Below are 17,623 nucleotides of genomic sequence, written 5' to 3'. Positions count from 1 at the left end.
GGCCAGGTCCCTGGTTGGGGACAGCTGATCAATGTTTCTCTCTCTCTTTCTCCCTCCCTTCCCTTCTTTCTAAAAATAAAAATAAAATAAAATCTTTATTTAAAAAAAGGAAAGAAAAAAAGTTAAAAAAAAGAAAATTTATCTCTCTGAGCCACAGTTTCTTAACCTATAAAATGAGGATAACAAGAGTTACTGTTGGGGGAGGGGAGTGGTGGAGGTGGAAGAGGGTATACGTGGGATAAATGGAAAAAACACAATAAAAATAAATTTAAAAAAATAGTTATTGTGAAAACTAAATGACATGGTGCCTTGACTATATTAACTATTCAATACAGGCTAGGTCCTCTGTACTATTACTACTGTTGTTAATATTCATGGATTATACCACTACTATTAATTGACCAACACAATACATAGCACAAGTCTTATTTGTATCATTTCAGATGCTGCAGTGTTTTTTTAAGATTTTATTTATTTATTTATTTTAGAGAGAGGGGAACGGAGAGAGAAAGGGAGAAAAACATCAATGTGCGGGAGAAACATAGATCGGTTGCCTCTCACACGCTCCCAACTGGAGACCTGGCCTGCAACCCAGGCGTGTGCCCTGACGAGGAATCCAACCAGGAGCCTTGCAGTTCGCAGGCTGGCACTCAACCCATCCAGCCACACCAGCCAGGGCTGCTGCAGTGTTTTAATAATGTAGTTCTTTTAATAGCAAAACACACTTTCTCAGAATTAAAAAAGAAGAAGGAAGAGGAGAGAGAAGAAAGGAAACAAAAGAAAAAGAAGTACTCTCAAAAAGAGCCATTTTGGCCCTGGCTGGTGCAGCTCAGTGGGTTGAGTGCCAGCCTGTGAACCAAGAGGTCGCAGGTTCAATTCCCTGTCAGGGCACATGCCTGGGTTGCGGGCCAGGTCCCCAGTTGGGGGCATGTGAATGGCAACCAAATGATGATTCTCTCCCTCTCTTTCTCCCTCCCTTTCCCTCTCTCTGAAAATAAATAAACAAACAAACAAGACCAAACTATATACTGTGTACAAAACACATACACAATTTTTAAAAAACAAGCAAACAAAAAGAAAACAGCCATTATGGAGTCACCCTTGAGAAAGGCAGTACCTCGCATTCCTCTCTGTTGCAGCAACTGATGGGGCGAGGTAACTACGAGCAAATCCCTGTGCGCCACCTGCCCACGCTGTACTTGAGGGTTTATCATAAAGGTCTGCAATAAAAAAGATAGGGGTGGCCTCCCTCAAGAGCACAAGGTTATATCTCTAGGACACACCAGCTGTTTCATTCTTTAAATCTTTCTTCAGTGTCAATTATTCCCATTTCAAAAGCTTGAAACTGTTCTGAAGACATTGGCACATGTGCAAGCTGAGAGAAATAAGGCAGAATAGAAAGGAGATTATTGGAGTAAACCAGTTCAAATATGAAGAATGTTGCAACCCATATCTGAGGTCAAAAAGCCCACCTGTACATGGCCCCGCATACACACTAGGAAGGAGAGCAAAAACAGCTATGCTGAAAGAAAATGGCTTTCTGTAGAAGCAAGATCATTTAACTACATTTTTTTATGGCCAATGTATACTGAAATGTTGTGACAGGAAGACAGACTCCTTTTCCTTGTAAATAACTGTAATCCCCTGACAGCTTTTATAGCCAGCATTCAGAAAACCAGGTAACAGGAGTACCAGAATGATGAAAACATTTCAAAATAAACATTAATTCCAATCAACAGGTTTTATATAATCCATGAAATTCTAAGAATTTCAAAATATCAATAATACATTGGTGAAATATTTAAAGGACTGAAAAGTCAGAAGTCAGATTTCTCTGCCTTCCAAAATATCATCCTCTTAGAAAAACAGAAGAGTAACAACAGCAAGAGCTCAAGATTTGAATAAAGCAAAGAAAGGAAATCATTCTTCAGCTCTACAGGTGTTTTCTATATTTAGCTTGGGCTCAACTTACGCATGTGATAGTGGTCAAACAAGAACATATTAGGGTTTTTTGTCTGTGGGCTTCTCATCTCTTATGTTTGACTAAACTTTCTCAGCTACAAATGTACCTTTTTTATTTTTTAGAGTGATCTCTAAATAAGCTTCACTCCCCGCTCCCCAGAGTACTGTTTTTTACTCACTGATAAACTAAAAGTTCATTTCTAGATGTTTCTCTTGTACACTTCATTTGTTTTCTTAGTAAGCAAAGCCCTCTAAAAGGTGGCCTCCCCTAGTCCTCAGACTCAGATTTGTCTTCATCTTGACCTATCTGGAAGTAACAAAGTTCTTAAATCTCCTTGTCAGATGCAACTACATGAAGCCAATCACAAAGACTGCTCTTCTTAAGGTATTTCTTGGGAAGATATTTCAACTATGTTTTAGAGAACTGTTTCTCAGAAACCATGATTTTATTTTTGAAGAATTCAGTGTGACTAACATTCCCAAGACTTCCAGGTTTTCCATTGACTTTAACCTTCTCCCATAGAAACTGTTCAAAATGTGTGGAATCAAAAATTCCATCTTCTACTGGGTGAGAAAGGCCCAGACCAAACTTCCAGGTTGTCTTCTTAGGCTTCTTGCAGGCACCATCTTGCAGGCAGTCCCTACAAGCAAAGAGCAGCTTCACTCTTATTCTTTTTTTTTTTTTTTTTAATTATTGATTTTAGAAAGAGAGGAAGGGGGAGGAAGAGAGGAACACCGATTTGTTGTTCCACTTATTTATGCATTAATTGGTTCATTCTTGTATGTGCCCTTAACCGGGACTGAACCCACAACCTTGGTATTTTGTGCAGTGCTCTAACTAACTGAGCTACCCAACCAGAGCAGCAGCATTACCCCTAGAGACTGCTTATGAGGTAACAAAAGGAGGAGAAAAAGGCACAAGTTACTTGGATATCAATGTATGCTCAATGTATCCAAAATTACTACAAAAACACAAGCAATAGAAAGCAAAAAAATTTATGGAGCAAGATTACAGAACTTCTGAGCCCAAGAGAAAGGGAATATAGGAGAATAATAAAAGAATCCTATAAAGATGGTCAGAACTCAAATACTTGAACAGAATCCCAAGCAACCAAGAATCTTAATAAATACAAACCGATACTTATAACTGTTGCTATTTCTTAAGTATGTATCATGCCCTGGCTGGGTGGCTCAGTTGGTTGGAGCATTGCCCCCACACCAAAACGCTGCAGGTTCCATTCCCAGTCAGGATACATGGCTAGGTTGCAGGTTTGATCCCCAGTCAGGGTGTGTAGGGGTGGGGTGGGGGGGGAGTTGATCAATGTTTCTCTCTGACATTGAAGTTTCTCTCTCTCCCTCTCCCTCACTCCCCCTTCCTCTCTCTTTAATATCAATGAAAACTTATCCTCAGTCTGGCTGTTGTGGCTCAGTGGATTGAGCATCAGCCTGGGATCCAAGTGTTGCTGGTTCAATTCCCAGTCAGGGCACATTACTAGGTTGCACGTCAGGTCCCCAGTTGGGGGCGCGAGTGAGAGGCAACCACACAGTGATGTTTCTCTCCCTCTCTTTCTCCTTTCCCCTCTCTCTAAAAATAAAATAAATAAACAAACAAATAAATAGATAAATCAATTAATTTTTTTTAATAAATCATCCTCATTGACATGTACTTGTCAAAAAGAAAAAGAAAACTTATCCTCAGGTGAGGATTAAAAAAGAACTAAGTTTGTATTATGTGCCAGGCAGGCATTGGGCTAACATTTTCATTTCATTTGATCTTCACAATCTGAGGGAGAAAAATTGATTATTACCTCCCCATTCCACATGAGGAAGCCAAGGGTTTAAGGAGATAAGGTAACATACCCAAGATCACATGTAAGTGACAGAGCCAAGATCTGAACCTAGTCTCTCTGATTCCACAGCCAGCATATTTAAACCCCATGCTATGTCACCATCTGACCACAGCAATATCAGTATCTTATTTCCCTGGGGCCCCACATTCAGTGCCTTGAGGTGCATTCTGTCATGAGTGTGGTGAATGTTGGAAGTTCTGTCAACCAAAGGAGACTTGACACCCATCACTAAGCCTAGTTTAACAATAAAAATATTATAAATGAATGAATGGATTAATAGAATAATTACGATAGCATGAATGGGGAAAATGTTGGGTAGTTGTAAGAGATGACATGAGATAAATTGTGATAAAAGTCCATAGAAAATGCAATATCAATATCTCTGTTACTAGAATAATTCTAAATATGAATCAAAAATATTTTAGAAAATAATTTTAGAATACAGTGGAATACTGGCTCAAATATACATTTAAGAAATTAAGATATGATGCCCTGGCTGGTGTGGCTCAGTGGGTTGCGTGTTGTTCCACAAACCAGAGGGTCGCTGGTTCCATTCCCAGTCAGGGTGCATGCTTGGTTGTGGACCAGTACCTGATTGGGGCATGTGAGAGGCAGCCAATCATTGTTTCTCTTGCACATCCATGTTTCTCTCCCTCTCTTTCTCCCTCCCTTACCCTCTCTCTAAAAGTAAAATTTTTTAATCTAAAAAAAAAGAAAAAGAAAAAGAAATTAAGGTATGATACAAACAGTGGAAAATTATGCTTATTTAATAAAGGAAATGGGAAAACTTGTACTAGTTAATGCTCGGAAAAATAGTCACATTTTTACCTCAACATTTGGGATAAAGTAAATTTTAGATGAATTAAAATTTTAAACATGAAAAATAAAACCATGAGTATACTAGAAGAACCTTCATGACTTCGGATTAAGCAATGGATTCTTAGCTATTACACCAAAAGCACAAGCAAGCAAAGAAAAAATTTGATAAATTGAACTTCAAAATTAAAACCTTTTGTGCATCAAAGGACAATATTGAGTGAAGGGAACAAAGTTTTGCCATCCTGAAGCTGCTTTTTGGGATATTGATTTTAAGCTGTTTATTAAAAAACGAGATCATCTGGTCAAGATGGAGGCATAGGTGGACATGCTTCGCCTCCTTGCTCAACCATAAGAAGGATCACAACTAACCTCAAAACAAAAACAAAAACAAAACAAACACTCAGACCTGCCAGAAAATCAAACTATATGGAATTCAGACAACCAAGGATTTCAAGAGGCCACTTTCACCCAGACAGAGAGGAGAGGTGGAGACCGGAGCCAGAGCAGAGAGGACACGGTGAGGCGATGGCAAGGAGGCGGCAGCAGCAAGGCAGCAGCTGCAGTGAGGTGGCAGCAGCAGGGTGGTCCCACATTCATGTGTGCTGGATAAAAATTGGGAGGGGCACCTGAGGAGCGAGGGATCCCAACCCCAGGCCAGACTGTGCAACCCAGGGTTCCAGCTCCAGGAAAATAAAGCCTTATAACTTCTGGTTATAAAAACCAGTGGGGGTTTGGGCGACAGAAGAAACTGCCCGTCTCTCAGGAGAGTCTGTTTAAAGGGCCTGCATGGTCCTAGAATGTATGCAGACCTACTCACTCTGGGAACCACCACCAGGGCAGCAACTAGAGGGGCACCAGACACATATGGGAAGTGGGTGAAGTGACTGGAAGAAGAACAAGTGACAAGCAAGCCTCCAGCAGCCAGACAGCGGCATTGTCCCCTCTCAGACCCCAACCCATATACAGAGCCACAAAGTGGTGAAGTGGGTTGTCCTGCCCTGGCGATGACCTAAGGCTATACCCCATAAAACCTAACACTGGTGATGACCTAAGGCTATGCCCCATAAAACCTAACAGGTTCGCTAAGGCAGAGAGTCAAAGCAGCTCTACCTAATACACAGAAACAAACACAGGGAGGCTGCCAAATTGAGGAGACAAATATGGTTCAGATGAAAGAACAGAGCAAAACCCCAGAAAAATAACTAAACAAAATGGAAATAGCCAACTTATCAGATGCAGAGTTCAAAACACTAGTGATAAGGCTGCTCAAAGAGCTGACTGAGTATGGCAGAAGCATAAGGGAAGAAATTAAGATTACACTAAGTGAAGTAAAAAAAAATCCACAGGGAACCAACAGTGAAGGGAAGAAAACTGGGGTTCAAATCAACTATTTGGAACACAAGGAAGAAATAATACAGAATGAAACAACAGGAATTTTAAAAAAGAGAGCATAGAATAAGAAAACTCTGGGACATCTCCAAAAGTGTCAACATCCCAATCATAGGGATGCCAGACGGACAAGAGGAAGAACAAGAAATTGAAAACTTATTTGAAAAAATAATGATAGGAAACTTTCCTAATTTGGAGAAGGAAATAGACATACAAATCCAATAATCACAGAGTCCCAAACAAGTTGGACTCAAAGAGGACCACACCAAAACGCATCATAATTAAAATGCCAACGGTTAAAGATAAAGAGAGAATCTTAAACAAAGCAAGAGAAAAGCAGAGGGTTACCTACGAAGGAGTTCCTATAAAACTATCAGCTGATTACTAAAGACACTTTGCAGACAAGAAGGGCCTGGCAGGAGTATTCAAAGTGATGAAAAGCAAGGAGCTACAATAAAGATTACTCTATCCAGCAAATCTATCATTTAGAAATGAAGTGCAGGTAAAGTGCTTCCCAGACAAGATAAAACTAAAGGATTTCATCATCACCAAGTCATTAATATATGAAATGTTAAAGGAACTTATTTAAGAAAAAGATCAAAACTATGAACATTAAAATGACAACAAACTCACAACTATCCACAACTGAATCTAAAAAACAAAAACAAACTAAGCAAACAACCAGAACAGGAACAGAATCACAGGTATGGGGATCAGTTGGAGGGTTATCAGCTGGGAGGGGGAAGAGGGAGAATGGGGGAAAAGGAATTAAGAAGCATAATTGGTAGGTACAAAATAGACAGAGGGATGTTAAGAATAGTATAGGAAAGGGTGAAGCCAAAGAACTTATATTCACGACCCATGGACATGAACTAAGGGGGGTGGGATTACTGAAGGGAAGGAGGTTACTGGGCAGAGGGGAGCAAAGGGGGAAATGTTGGGACAATTGTAATAGCATAATGAATAAAATATACTTAAAAAGAAACACGCTCAGCCCTGGCAGGTGTGGCTCAATTGGTTGGAGCAGCACCCCGTAGACCAAAAGGTAAAGGGTTCAATTCCCAGTGGGCACATGCCTACGTTACCAGTTTAGTCTCTGGTAGGGTTGCATGCAAAAGGCAGTCAATTGATGTTTCTCACATCAATGTTTCTCTCCCTCCCTCTCTAAAAATAAAAAATTTAAAAAATCAGAGTGCATGTCCTCAGGTGAGGATTAAAAAAAAAAAGAATAATGACTTGTTTCTTGCTTTAGTAGTTTGTGGCCAGCATAATGATTATTCAAATTGTTCTCTGAGGGTAAGAAATTAAAAGCCAAACCTTTCATACTAAAGCAGGACAGCCTCCACATGTTGGCAACTTCTCTCCAATTGGTCTGATCAAAAAATCTTGGGCAAATCATGAATTCTTCAAGACAGCTGCTGTTTCCTCATCCACTTCAACCATTTCTCCTTCCTGAAAGGTGCGTTAAAAACGCACATTTAAGAAATGTCACTTCAGTCTCAAAAGAAAAAAAAAATCCAGAAGTTTTACTAATGAGTGCCATTTCAGGATACAAGACCTACACCTGCTGACATTGTATTTACTCATGTTCAGACCCTGCTGCCAGTTTCATGCGTATTTCCAGATGGAATTGACTGGTATCATATCAGTTTTTCTTTGGTGGAAATGCAAGAAAAGGACACTCATTGCTCCAGTATCTAATCTCTCCTCAGAGACAGGTGTAGAAAACATTGAGCTTCACCTTATTCATCATTAAAATGAGGACTTTGGACTGGTCATTTTAAAGTATGTTTCTATGAGTGCCAGGGTGCCTGGAAAGCATGTAAAAGGTGCATGCCTTGGAAACCAGGAGTGAGCACTGGAGATTCTGGGCAACCATCAGATAAACTGCATTTGCCCCTTCATATATTGCAGTTATGTAAAGCAATCCCTGACATAGTAGGTATTGGAGTTTTAAATAAGTGGTTGCTTAAAAAATAATCTCTGCTATTAGGCCCTGGCTGGGTAGCTCAGTTGGTTCCAGTGCCATCCCAATATGCCAAGGCTATGGGTTCGATTCTGGTCAGGGCATATACAAAAATCAACCAATGAATCAACAAATCAATATCTATCTCTCTCTTTCTCAAATCAATAAATAAAAAATAGTAATTCTGTTATGAAAAGTGTTTTGTTTTGTTTTTGAAAGCCACTAAACAAGAACAATGGGTTCAAAAGCCCTTCTTTTTCTGATTCTGTGAATCTTGGATCAGGCAGTAGGTCACAGGGCTGTGCATCAGTGAAAAAACATTAATGGCTCCACTACACCAGTAGTTAAGAAATTTGAAGATGCTATTTGGATGGAAGAAGAAGGAGAAGGAGGAGGAAGAAAAGAAGGAGAAAGAGGAGGTGGGGAAGGAGGGGGAGGAGGAGAATAAGAAGAAGGAGAAGAAGGGAAGAGGAAGAAGAAAGCAGTAAGTCCTTCCACCTTTGGGAAAAAATGGCTGTATCTTCTATTTACTGAGTTTCCAGTATGTACAAATGTTTTGCCATAGCATTGCTAACCTTTATAAAAATGCTGCAAAATAGGTATTGTTATCCCTACTTTTATAGTGAAACAAACTGTCGTCGTCGGCAGCCGTCCGTCTCGAGAGACGATGGTGTAGCTTCTTAAGAGTCTATCTGCACCGCCGAGAATGGCTGTGCAGTCCGACTCGGGAGTGACACGGTATCTGTCTCCTCCCGTGTTGAATCGACACCTTGTGATGATGCTGGAGTGTCCTCTCCAGTGAAGCTGAAGCTACAGAGCCTGGGCGGGGTGATATGGAGGGTCTGTTGTTGCCCATGCAGCAGACCCAAAAGGGAAGGTAGTGCGCCGCCCGGGAATCGAACCCGGGTCGCAAGAATGGGAATCTTGCATGATACCACTACACCAGCGGCGCTCGTTTGAAACAAACTGTATCTCAAAGAATTTTGGTGACTTAGTCAAGCTTACTCCAGTAATAAATAATAGAGCTAGAATTTGAACCCACATAACTGATTCTAAAGACTGTACTTTTCCATTTTGAGAAAATAAAACCTACTCCACTTTTGATGGGGGAACTCAAAAGTTAGAAAATTTTAGTTTTAGGTAATAGTTAATAAGCTTTGTAGTTAATGCATGTAAGAAGCTATAGTTTCAGGAACTGAAGGTTTGGTCCACCCTAACTCCAGGAGACCACGAGCAATCCGACCTTTGTGCTCCAGAAGAGACCATAAGCAATCAACATGGTATCTGAGTCATTGTGTTCCAGGAAGAGGCATCCCACCACCCAGGAAACAGATATACAAAATTACCCAGGATACAGGACACAGGTCCCTGATAGAAAATCACTGGTCAACAGATGAAAGGATGTTAGGGGAGTTGCTGGACTGCAGCTGTTATCTGATTTACCTCTTTCCTGAATTCCAAATCCCTTACCTACACTTTCTCCATCCTTCTAAAAAAGGCTGGCTTGAAAGGAAATATAAGACAGTCTGAGAGGGTGCATAACCCGCCATCTTCTCAGATCGCTGGCCATGTGAATAAAGCACCCGAAAAGATTCAATCCCTGTCTCTGCTTATCGGTTTTAGTGGTGAGAGGCAGCACGAACGCTGACTTTTCCAATTTCACTTTGGCCCTGCCCAGGTCGCTCAGCTAGTTAAGAGTTTCGTCCCCATATGCCAAGGTTGAGGGTTCGATCCCGGTTAGGGCACATATAAGAGTCAACCAGTGAGTTAGTGGGTGGAGGAATTGAGCAAAAAGGAAAAAGGAATCATGGTCATGGACAACAGTGTGGCAATTGTTGGGGGGGGGGGTGCAGTGCAGTATAAGGGGGATAAATGGTAATGGAAAAAAATACAATAATAAAAAATAAAGGAATAAACCAATGCAGGTATAAATAAGTAGAAGAACAAATTGATCGCTCTCGGAAGTTTTTATTTACCTTAAATGTGAAATTTGTATCAAATATTAGTTCTTTTTCATGTCCTTGGCATCTTTTGGCTGGTCCTGTCTTAGGGAGTTTGAAAAGGGAAAATGTTGCAGAAGCAAAACAATAGTCACCTAAAAACAGAATTTACTCATGGTTCATCTCCAGCATTCAGACAGCTACTGGGTTGCTCAGCAGATGAAGAGCATACATATTATAAGGATGATTTGCTTTGAATGCCAGCAATTACCTGTAGGGGACCGCTTTGTGTGGTATCGGGAACTGTAGTCTCACTGTGAGTTAGGCCTTGCAAAAGGCCTGTAAGTCTCAACCAGAAAACTGGGAAAGCTGGAGGCAGACATGACCCAATGATTGCACCAGGGATCCCTGTGGGAAATCAGGCTTAAAGAATGTATATTATGCTTTGAAGCTTGCTCTGCTCTCACCTGGTGATCCTTTGGCACCAGAGGATCCAGTGGACCTTAACCTAAAGCAACCACTGTGCTCCTTTCGTTGTTATCCGTAATCCCTAGAAGTTAATAGTAACCAAAACATTTGGGATTAATTGGTGATTTATGTATCCTGACTGTATACCCCTACACATACCCTTCTCAATACAAGGTACGAGGAAAGGGGGTTTGGGGCTTTTCTCCTCTAGAGATAACTGCCACCTCTCTTCCTCCTAGACAGAAATCAGTGTCCAGGTTAACTCATGTCTCCTCATCCGCAATCCCAAAACCTCTGCAGGACAAAGAGTATCCACCAAGCCGGGGCGTGCCCCCACAATTATCTTTCTGGGCATTTCACTCTATTTATTAACTTAAAAGTGCTTTATTAAATATCAAACTTTGGGAGGTTGCCATTAAACAGAAGATAAAATGCAGATTTCCAGAGGACATAAAGTCTCCCTCAGTGAGACTCATTCAGTTGACACTTGCTCCTCACCAAATGTGAACCATTCAGGGGATAATTATAATATTCCGTACTGCATCTTAGCGATCACTCTAGTTTCTTGTTGTGAATTGTAACAAGGTTGGCAGTGACCACACATGGAGGGCAGAACCCAGCGTTTGAGGCAAGGATGACAAGGTCCTTCCAGTACAAAGCATCACCCAGAAACTCACCTGAAAAAAGAAAAATCACAGACCCACCAATAAAACTAGGTATGAAGGGGATTACTCTTCTACATAATTGATAAGGATATAGTATTAGTTAACACATAGGTCCTAGAAAGTCATCGTTAAAATTGAGTATGCTAGCTAATGGTCTCTGGGGACCATTTTTCAGGATAGTCACTAATGTAGTGATTCCACCCAGCTGTTACCCTAATACTCATTCATGTTGTGTCACGTTCTGAAAAGTACTAAGTTATGCGAGTATTAAAAGGCATAAAAGAGAAACTACAGCTCTGACCGAAGTGGCTCAGTTGGTTGGGCATCGTCCCGCAAAGCAAAAAGGTCACCAGTTTGATTCCCAGTCAGGGCACATGCCTGGATTGTGGGCCAGTCCCCCGTTGGGGCGCATTCAAGAGGCAGCTGATCAATGTTTCTCGTTCACATCAATGTTTCTCTCCCTCTCTGTCTCCCTCCCATCTCCTCTCCCTAAAAATAAATAAAATCTTTTAAAAATAGAAAAGAAAAATTACAAAATAGCCTTTTAGCTCCAGATTAATTTCATAATGATCTGCTACTAGAAAAATCACTACTACTAATGTTAGTAAGGCATTGTGCAGCTTTTTAATTTATTACACCAAATTAGAAACAACTGAGTAATTGCCGATAAAGAAATGGTCAAATAAAGTATGGTACAGCTGAGTACAGTTGTGTAACACAAACATCTAAAATATTTTAAATGTTTAGGCTTAGGAAATGTTCTAAATAAAATCTGAATACTAAATTCTATATATGGCATGCCCCCAGTTCTATTACACCCACAGAGGGAAAAATAATCCGAAAAGGATACATATCAAAATGTTGAAGAGCTTATTGCCAGGCTATATAATTAGTAGTAATTTTGTCTTTTACTTTTTGTATTTTTCAACTTTTTGACAATATCCATGTATTATTTTATAAGAAAAAAATTTAACATTATTTTTAAAGTAAGAACTTTTGATTTCATAATTAGATGGACCACACACATGTATTTATCTCAATTTCCAGAGACTCCATTACCATGACAACAAAGGAATAAACAACACAAGATGAGAGCAAAAGGGGATTAAGGGGTATCAGTTCAGGGACAGTTGCCTTCATTTCCACACTACAGTTTTCAAAGTATCTTCCACATTTATTACCCCATCTAATTTTCAAAAGAGCCCTATAAACAGATTGTAGTATTATTTACATTTAACAATTTGGAAAACAATGATTCAAGGACATTAATTAAATTGTCCAAGGTCATACCACTTTTAAAATATTTTTTAAAATTTATTTTTAGAGAGAAGGGAAGGGAAGGCGTGAAACATCAATGTGCAACCCAGGGATGTGCCTGGACTGGGAACTGAACCAGCAACTTTTCAGTTCACAGGCTGGCACTCAACCCTCTGAACACCACTAGCCGGGGCAAAATCATACCACTTTTAAGAGGCAGAGGAAGAATGGAACCTAAGCCTCCAGATCTGATCCATGTACTCCCACATCACAAAGCCTTATCCTAGATATTAGCAGAATGGCGCTGTGTACATGAACAAGTATCTGCCTTAAAGCAAAACACAACAAAACAAAAAGGACACCTACCCCCATAAAATTTAGTGTGTTCTGATTCCTTCTGGCAATTCAAGGCTAGCAGAGACGTCACTGAAGTACAGCTCCCCATCATGCTGAAACAGCTTTAGTCCAAACAAGGTTAAAGATTGCATTAGTTCCAGATAGTGAAGAAAGGAATGAGGGGCTAAAATCAATATTAAAAACCAAGGGGGCGGGGAAAATGTAAATGCTTGAGCTGATACTTTGTAAATGAAGGGACCAAGTTTTGCCATCCTGGAGTCGTCTTTCTGGGATATTGATTTTAAACTGTTCATTAAGAAAAAAAAGACTCAGAAGGAAACTTTGACCCTCCCCCTCAAGAAACTCAGACAGAAAAACCTACCAGGGACAGACAGTCTCTGTTCTGTATCGATGTCCTTTGTCTTAGTCCTGGGGCATCTCCAGAGTTTCCTCACTCCTGACTATCTCCTACCTCACTATCATGTACTTTCATAATAATACATTTTTTCAATATCATCCTTAAAATCTCAGGCATATAAGTGAGCAGGAATTTTAAGATTTTATTTAGCTAATTGGAGACCTAGTTCCTACAATAACGTCTCTCCCTGCCTCCCTCCCCTCTTTCCCACACTCAACTTTTTCCCAGGGTAAGGAAGATGGACAGTGTTTAAAATCTCAGTAAATTGTTAGCAAATTTGAGTGCAGGAAAAAAATTGAGGCATGCTTCTTACTTGTTCATACCCTGATGTTCATGCAACAAAATGGCCTGGGGCCAGATGCCTCCTGTACAAGGCATTTCTTATCCCACATGTAAAAAGGCTAAGTTCCTTAAGGCAGTTTATTTAAGACTGTCAGTTGGGCACGATTTGACAACAACTCAAAGGAAAGAAGCACAGAATCCTGTACTTTGCTATGAAAATAATATTAAAGATAACAGGTCAGTGTGTATTGTATGAGCAGACTCAGTGGTCTCCCTGTTCTTTTGAGCTCATTGGTTTATGGTGAAGTTTAACATAAGTTCTCTCTTGGGCCAGACCAGCTCCTTTTCTTTATTAAGTCATGCTAAATTCAGTTTATCACCCTAAATGAGAGTTAATTCAGCAAATAGTGGTGACATTGGTGTGTTCAATAGGAAATGGGCTGTATTCATATCAGTAAGAATAGAGACCTACATAACATCATAACTCTCATTTTTTATTCCAGCCTCTCCCAGCTTCTCTATGTAGCCATGAATAAAAGTCACCTTGGTGCCTGGAAGCCATATTTTTCCAGGTGACATTCAATATACTTTTTAGCCACTTCTAAGAAAAGCAAAATATAGATTTGATAGTTAACATTTTAAAAAATACACTACTTTTCTCCCTAAAAATTTCCTGTTACTAATGGAATATATTTCCCCCAGACTATTTTCGATAAGTATACAAGGTTCCTCTGGGCATGTACATACTACAGCCTGGGACAACTCAATGGGGCATTCCCTGATTGGTACCTGGTTTTTGCTTGCTCTTCATTCATTAACGAAATCTTGTAGGGTAGGTGGCAGCAGGAAAGAAAAGATCAAACTCCACTGGATCATCATGATATTCATATACCAAATCAAACCTCTGACTGTGTTCTTCCAGAAGAACCTACTAGTTGTCAAAGTGCTCAGCTTCCAGGGCAAAAAGCATGAGTGACACAGATAAGCATTGCATTTAGCAGAATTCTTCAATTTTCCTTGAAGAGCCCTGACTGGTGTGGCTCAGTTGGCTGGGCTTTTTCCCACAAAACAAAAGGTCGCCAGTTTGATTCTTGGCACATGCTTGTTCAATTCCTGGTATGGGCACATGCCTGGGTTGCCGGGGCATGTGCAAGAGGCAACCAACCAATTGATGTTTCACATATCAATGTTTCTCTCTTTCTCTTTCCCTTCCCCTCTAAGAATAAGTGAATAGAATCTTTCAAAGAAATTCTCCTTGAAGAGTCACAAAGGAAACAACGTTATCTCTAAATGAATGCTTCTGAGAATTTTTTCCTCCAAGTCATTGTTTTACCTGACCTTCTGTCATTTCCAGTAACACGTCCCTTCTCACGAGAACCGTCTCAGTGCATAGCAATCTCGGTCACTTTCACTGCCCAGGCCCAAGATTCGGCATTTTGATGGATGACCAGAACACAGCCATAATATCTAGGAAACAGAAAATACATATAAACATATTTTTTTCCCTCTAGAGACTAGAAGATGTGGAACCACTAACCCTTAGAAATTCTTCCTCCCTCCCTCCTTTCCTTCCTTCCTTCCACCATTCATTCAATTTCCACGAAACTGGAAGCTCCATGAAGTCTGCGGCTCTGTTTTGTTTACCATTGCATTGTTGGGCACTGTGCCACGTGCTAAGACAAACAAGCCTTCTAAATTATTTGTTGAATAAATCCATTTAGACAATAGCTGAGCACCAAATGCAGGTCCAGAACTGTGCTAGTTATTGAAGAAAATGTAGGACAAGATTTCTGCCAGCTCAGTATACTTGACTGGGGTGCTAAAACATGAGCACAGAAAAGATTTTCCATTATTTATTGACAAACTAAGTGGCAAAGGCAAGTAAGTCCTGTAGTGGTTTGGGGAAGGGGGTGCTCAAGGATTCGAGAAAGCTTCAGAAAGTAGGTAGGAAATCAGTGAGGTATTGGGGGGGCAGGATTTGGAAGGTAGAAAGGAGAAGGAGGACATTTAAACTACATGCTGACAGGCAGAAGTCATGCTGGTGGTTCTGATAGCAGGAGGAAGGGAAAGTTCTGGCTGCAGTAATATACTGTATCAGAGGGAACTGAGGTTGCTTAGGAAGAAGAGCCAAACTAATGAACAGTCTTTTGTTTTGTTTTGTTTTTACGATTTTATTTATTTTTAGAGAAAGGGGAAGAGAGGGAGAAAGAGAGGGAGGAAGACATTGACATGAGAAACATCATTCAGTTGCCTCTCGTACACACCCCAACCAGGAACAAACCCGCACCTCAGGCATGTGCCCTGACCGGGAATCGAACCTGCGACCTTTAGCTTTGCAGAACGACACCCAACCAACTGAGTCATACCAGTCAGGGCTGGACAGTCTTGAATGTCAGGTCAAAGGAGTGTGAATGTATCCTGTGAGTAAAGTGGAGGGGGGTTGGTTACTGGAAATTCTTACACAGAGCAGCAAGATGACCAGTGCTGTGATTATTAGTTCTATGACACACAAGGCAGGCTGGGTGGCTTCGGCAATGGGATAGTTCCCTAGTGACCAGCATTGCTATTTTTTGAGAAAGTGTTGTCTGGAGTCTTCATGGGGGCAGCATGGGGCCCTCTATTCAACATCAAGGCTACTTCTTCATGTACACAATAGAGGTCTTCTCAAATATGCTGAGGACCCACCTGGCTGCAGTGACACAGGCAGTAGTCTGGAGGTCTGCTGATTTCTCTAGTACCTGCCGTAGTAGTAGTAGATCTGACCCAAGGGCAGGGTGAGTTGGGGAGAGGGAAGAAATACTGACTATGACACCACCCCCACCCCCAACCCACCCAGGCTTAGTCAGCGTTCGCTCCAGGCAAAGCCCTAAACTCAGATTCTGCCCTGCCCCAGTCCTAGACTACACTATACCTTTGGCCATTCCTTATTGCTTTCACCTACAAGTCCTTCCAGATTTGGGGGGTGAGGGGGCAAACTGCCTAGAGGGGGAAAAGATGGCTGAAAGGAGAGGGTGTGAGCATGAGCCTAGGGGAAGCAGGGCACTGGGATGGAGAAGTAGGTTAAGAGGTACGTGGTAGGTCCAAGTGTTAAGGGTAGTGGTGAGGGGGTCAGGGAAAGGAGCTGGGCGCCTGGGCCAGGAGGCAAGGGGCGGCACACTCACTATCTCCTGGGTCTCCAGATTCCAGGACTCTGGTTCCCCAAAGCCAGCTCCAGAGACTGAGATAACCTGAGGTCCCATCCCAGGGTAGGCAGGCCTGAGCCCAGTGGGCTTCCAAGCCAGCACCCAGCCTCTGCCGGCCACCCACCCTGGACTGCTTCCAGCCTGACGCTCCAGCACAGACTTCTCCATGCTCTGGTACTGCTGGGCCCAATGTCACCTTGGCTATCTTTAGTTTTTACAACCAGGAAGGGGCTATTACTATTTGTTTCTATCTTTCTTTATTGCTCACTGTGGTTTTCACCATCTTATAAATCTTGTAGTCTGATATAAATGAACACCCACATATATAATGATTTTTGCCCATTTGGGAAATGAACTCACTTTTTCTCAATCTATTTTTTAAAGTTAGTTTTATTGAGATATAATTTACATTCAGTTCCTTTTTTTATTTAATTATTTTTAGAGAGAGGGGAAGGGAGGGAGACAGAGAGAAAGAGAAACTTCATACAAGAGAGAAACATTGACTGGTTGCCTCCCACATAGGCCCTGACCGGGGGACCAAACCCACAACCCAGGCACGTGCTCTGACTGGAATCAAACCGGTGACCTTTCGCCTTGTGGAAAGATGCCCAACCCACTGAGTCACACTGGCCAAGGCAAAATTCATCTTTCTTTAGTGTACATTTCTGTGAATTCATGAACAGTCCTCATTCCCAAAAATGTTTCTTCCTGCCCCTTTGTACTAAAAGTCCCTCTGTTGAGGAAAAAATGTTCCACCTATAGAAAAGTTTTCTAAGAATTCATTTGAGCCAACTTTTTGAGGATGTGCTCACGGCAAGATCTCAATGGTTGGGAAAACACTCCTGAGAATGTCAGTTCTGAATCTCTTTCATGAATTTAGAATCCTAGGAGAGAACATAAGAAAGGTACCTGAAATCCACTGGTGATAGAGTAAGGAGGCAGGAGATAGCAAAGTGAGGAAATCTGTAGCATGGATAAAAAGCAAAATGGAGAAACACATACTGCTTTTACATGGGTGGGTATGGGATACTTAATACAGTATACAGAGATGGTATGCAGAGAACATGGTATCAATGAAGGGCTCTGTGG

The 17,623-nt window shown here is 41.2% G+C and overlaps 1 protein-coding gene, 1 non-coding gene and 1 pseudogene across 2 annotated transcripts; all 3 read right to left on the bottom strand.

Moving 5' to 3' along the window:
* Nucleotides 1–2,230: 2,230 nt before the first annotated feature.
* On the bottom strand, nucleotides 2,231–2,832 carry LOC150010568 (ribosomal protein eL22-like pseudogene; annotated as a pseudogene).
* Nucleotides 2,833–7,340: 4,508 nt separating this feature from the next.
* On the bottom strand, nucleotides 7,341–16,273 carry AS3MT (arsenite methyltransferase). The gene is given in 13 exon segments (XM_090279423.1): nucleotides 7,341–7,472; nucleotides 9,963–10,081; nucleotides 10,198–10,229; nucleotides 10,951–11,066; nucleotides 12,679–12,958; nucleotides 13,825–13,900; nucleotides 13,903–13,956; nucleotides 14,680–14,726; nucleotides 14,728–14,794; nucleotides 14,797–14,819; nucleotides 15,979–16,036; nucleotides 16,039–16,110; nucleotides 16,264–16,273. Coding segments are annotated over 13 exon segments (1,086 nt in total).
* Nucleotides 8,868–8,938, bottom strand: TRNAG-CCC (transfer RNA glycine (anticodon CCC)). Its single transcript has one exon. It is a non-coding gene; the product is annotated as a tRNA-Gly (tRNA).
* Nucleotides 16,274–17,623: the final 1,350 nt, after the last annotated feature.

This window comes from Furipterus horrens, unplaced genomic scaffold (assembly GCF_987537825.1).
Source record: "Furipterus horrens unplaced genomic scaffold, mFurHor1.1.pri manual_scaffold_5, whole genome shotgun sequence".
NCBI classification, from domain to species: domain Eukaryota; kingdom Metazoa; phylum Chordata; class Mammalia; order Chiroptera; family Furipteridae; genus Furipterus; species Furipterus horrens.
Note: the sequence above shows the minus strand (reverse complement) of the source record. Positions and strands in the feature narration are given on the sequence as shown.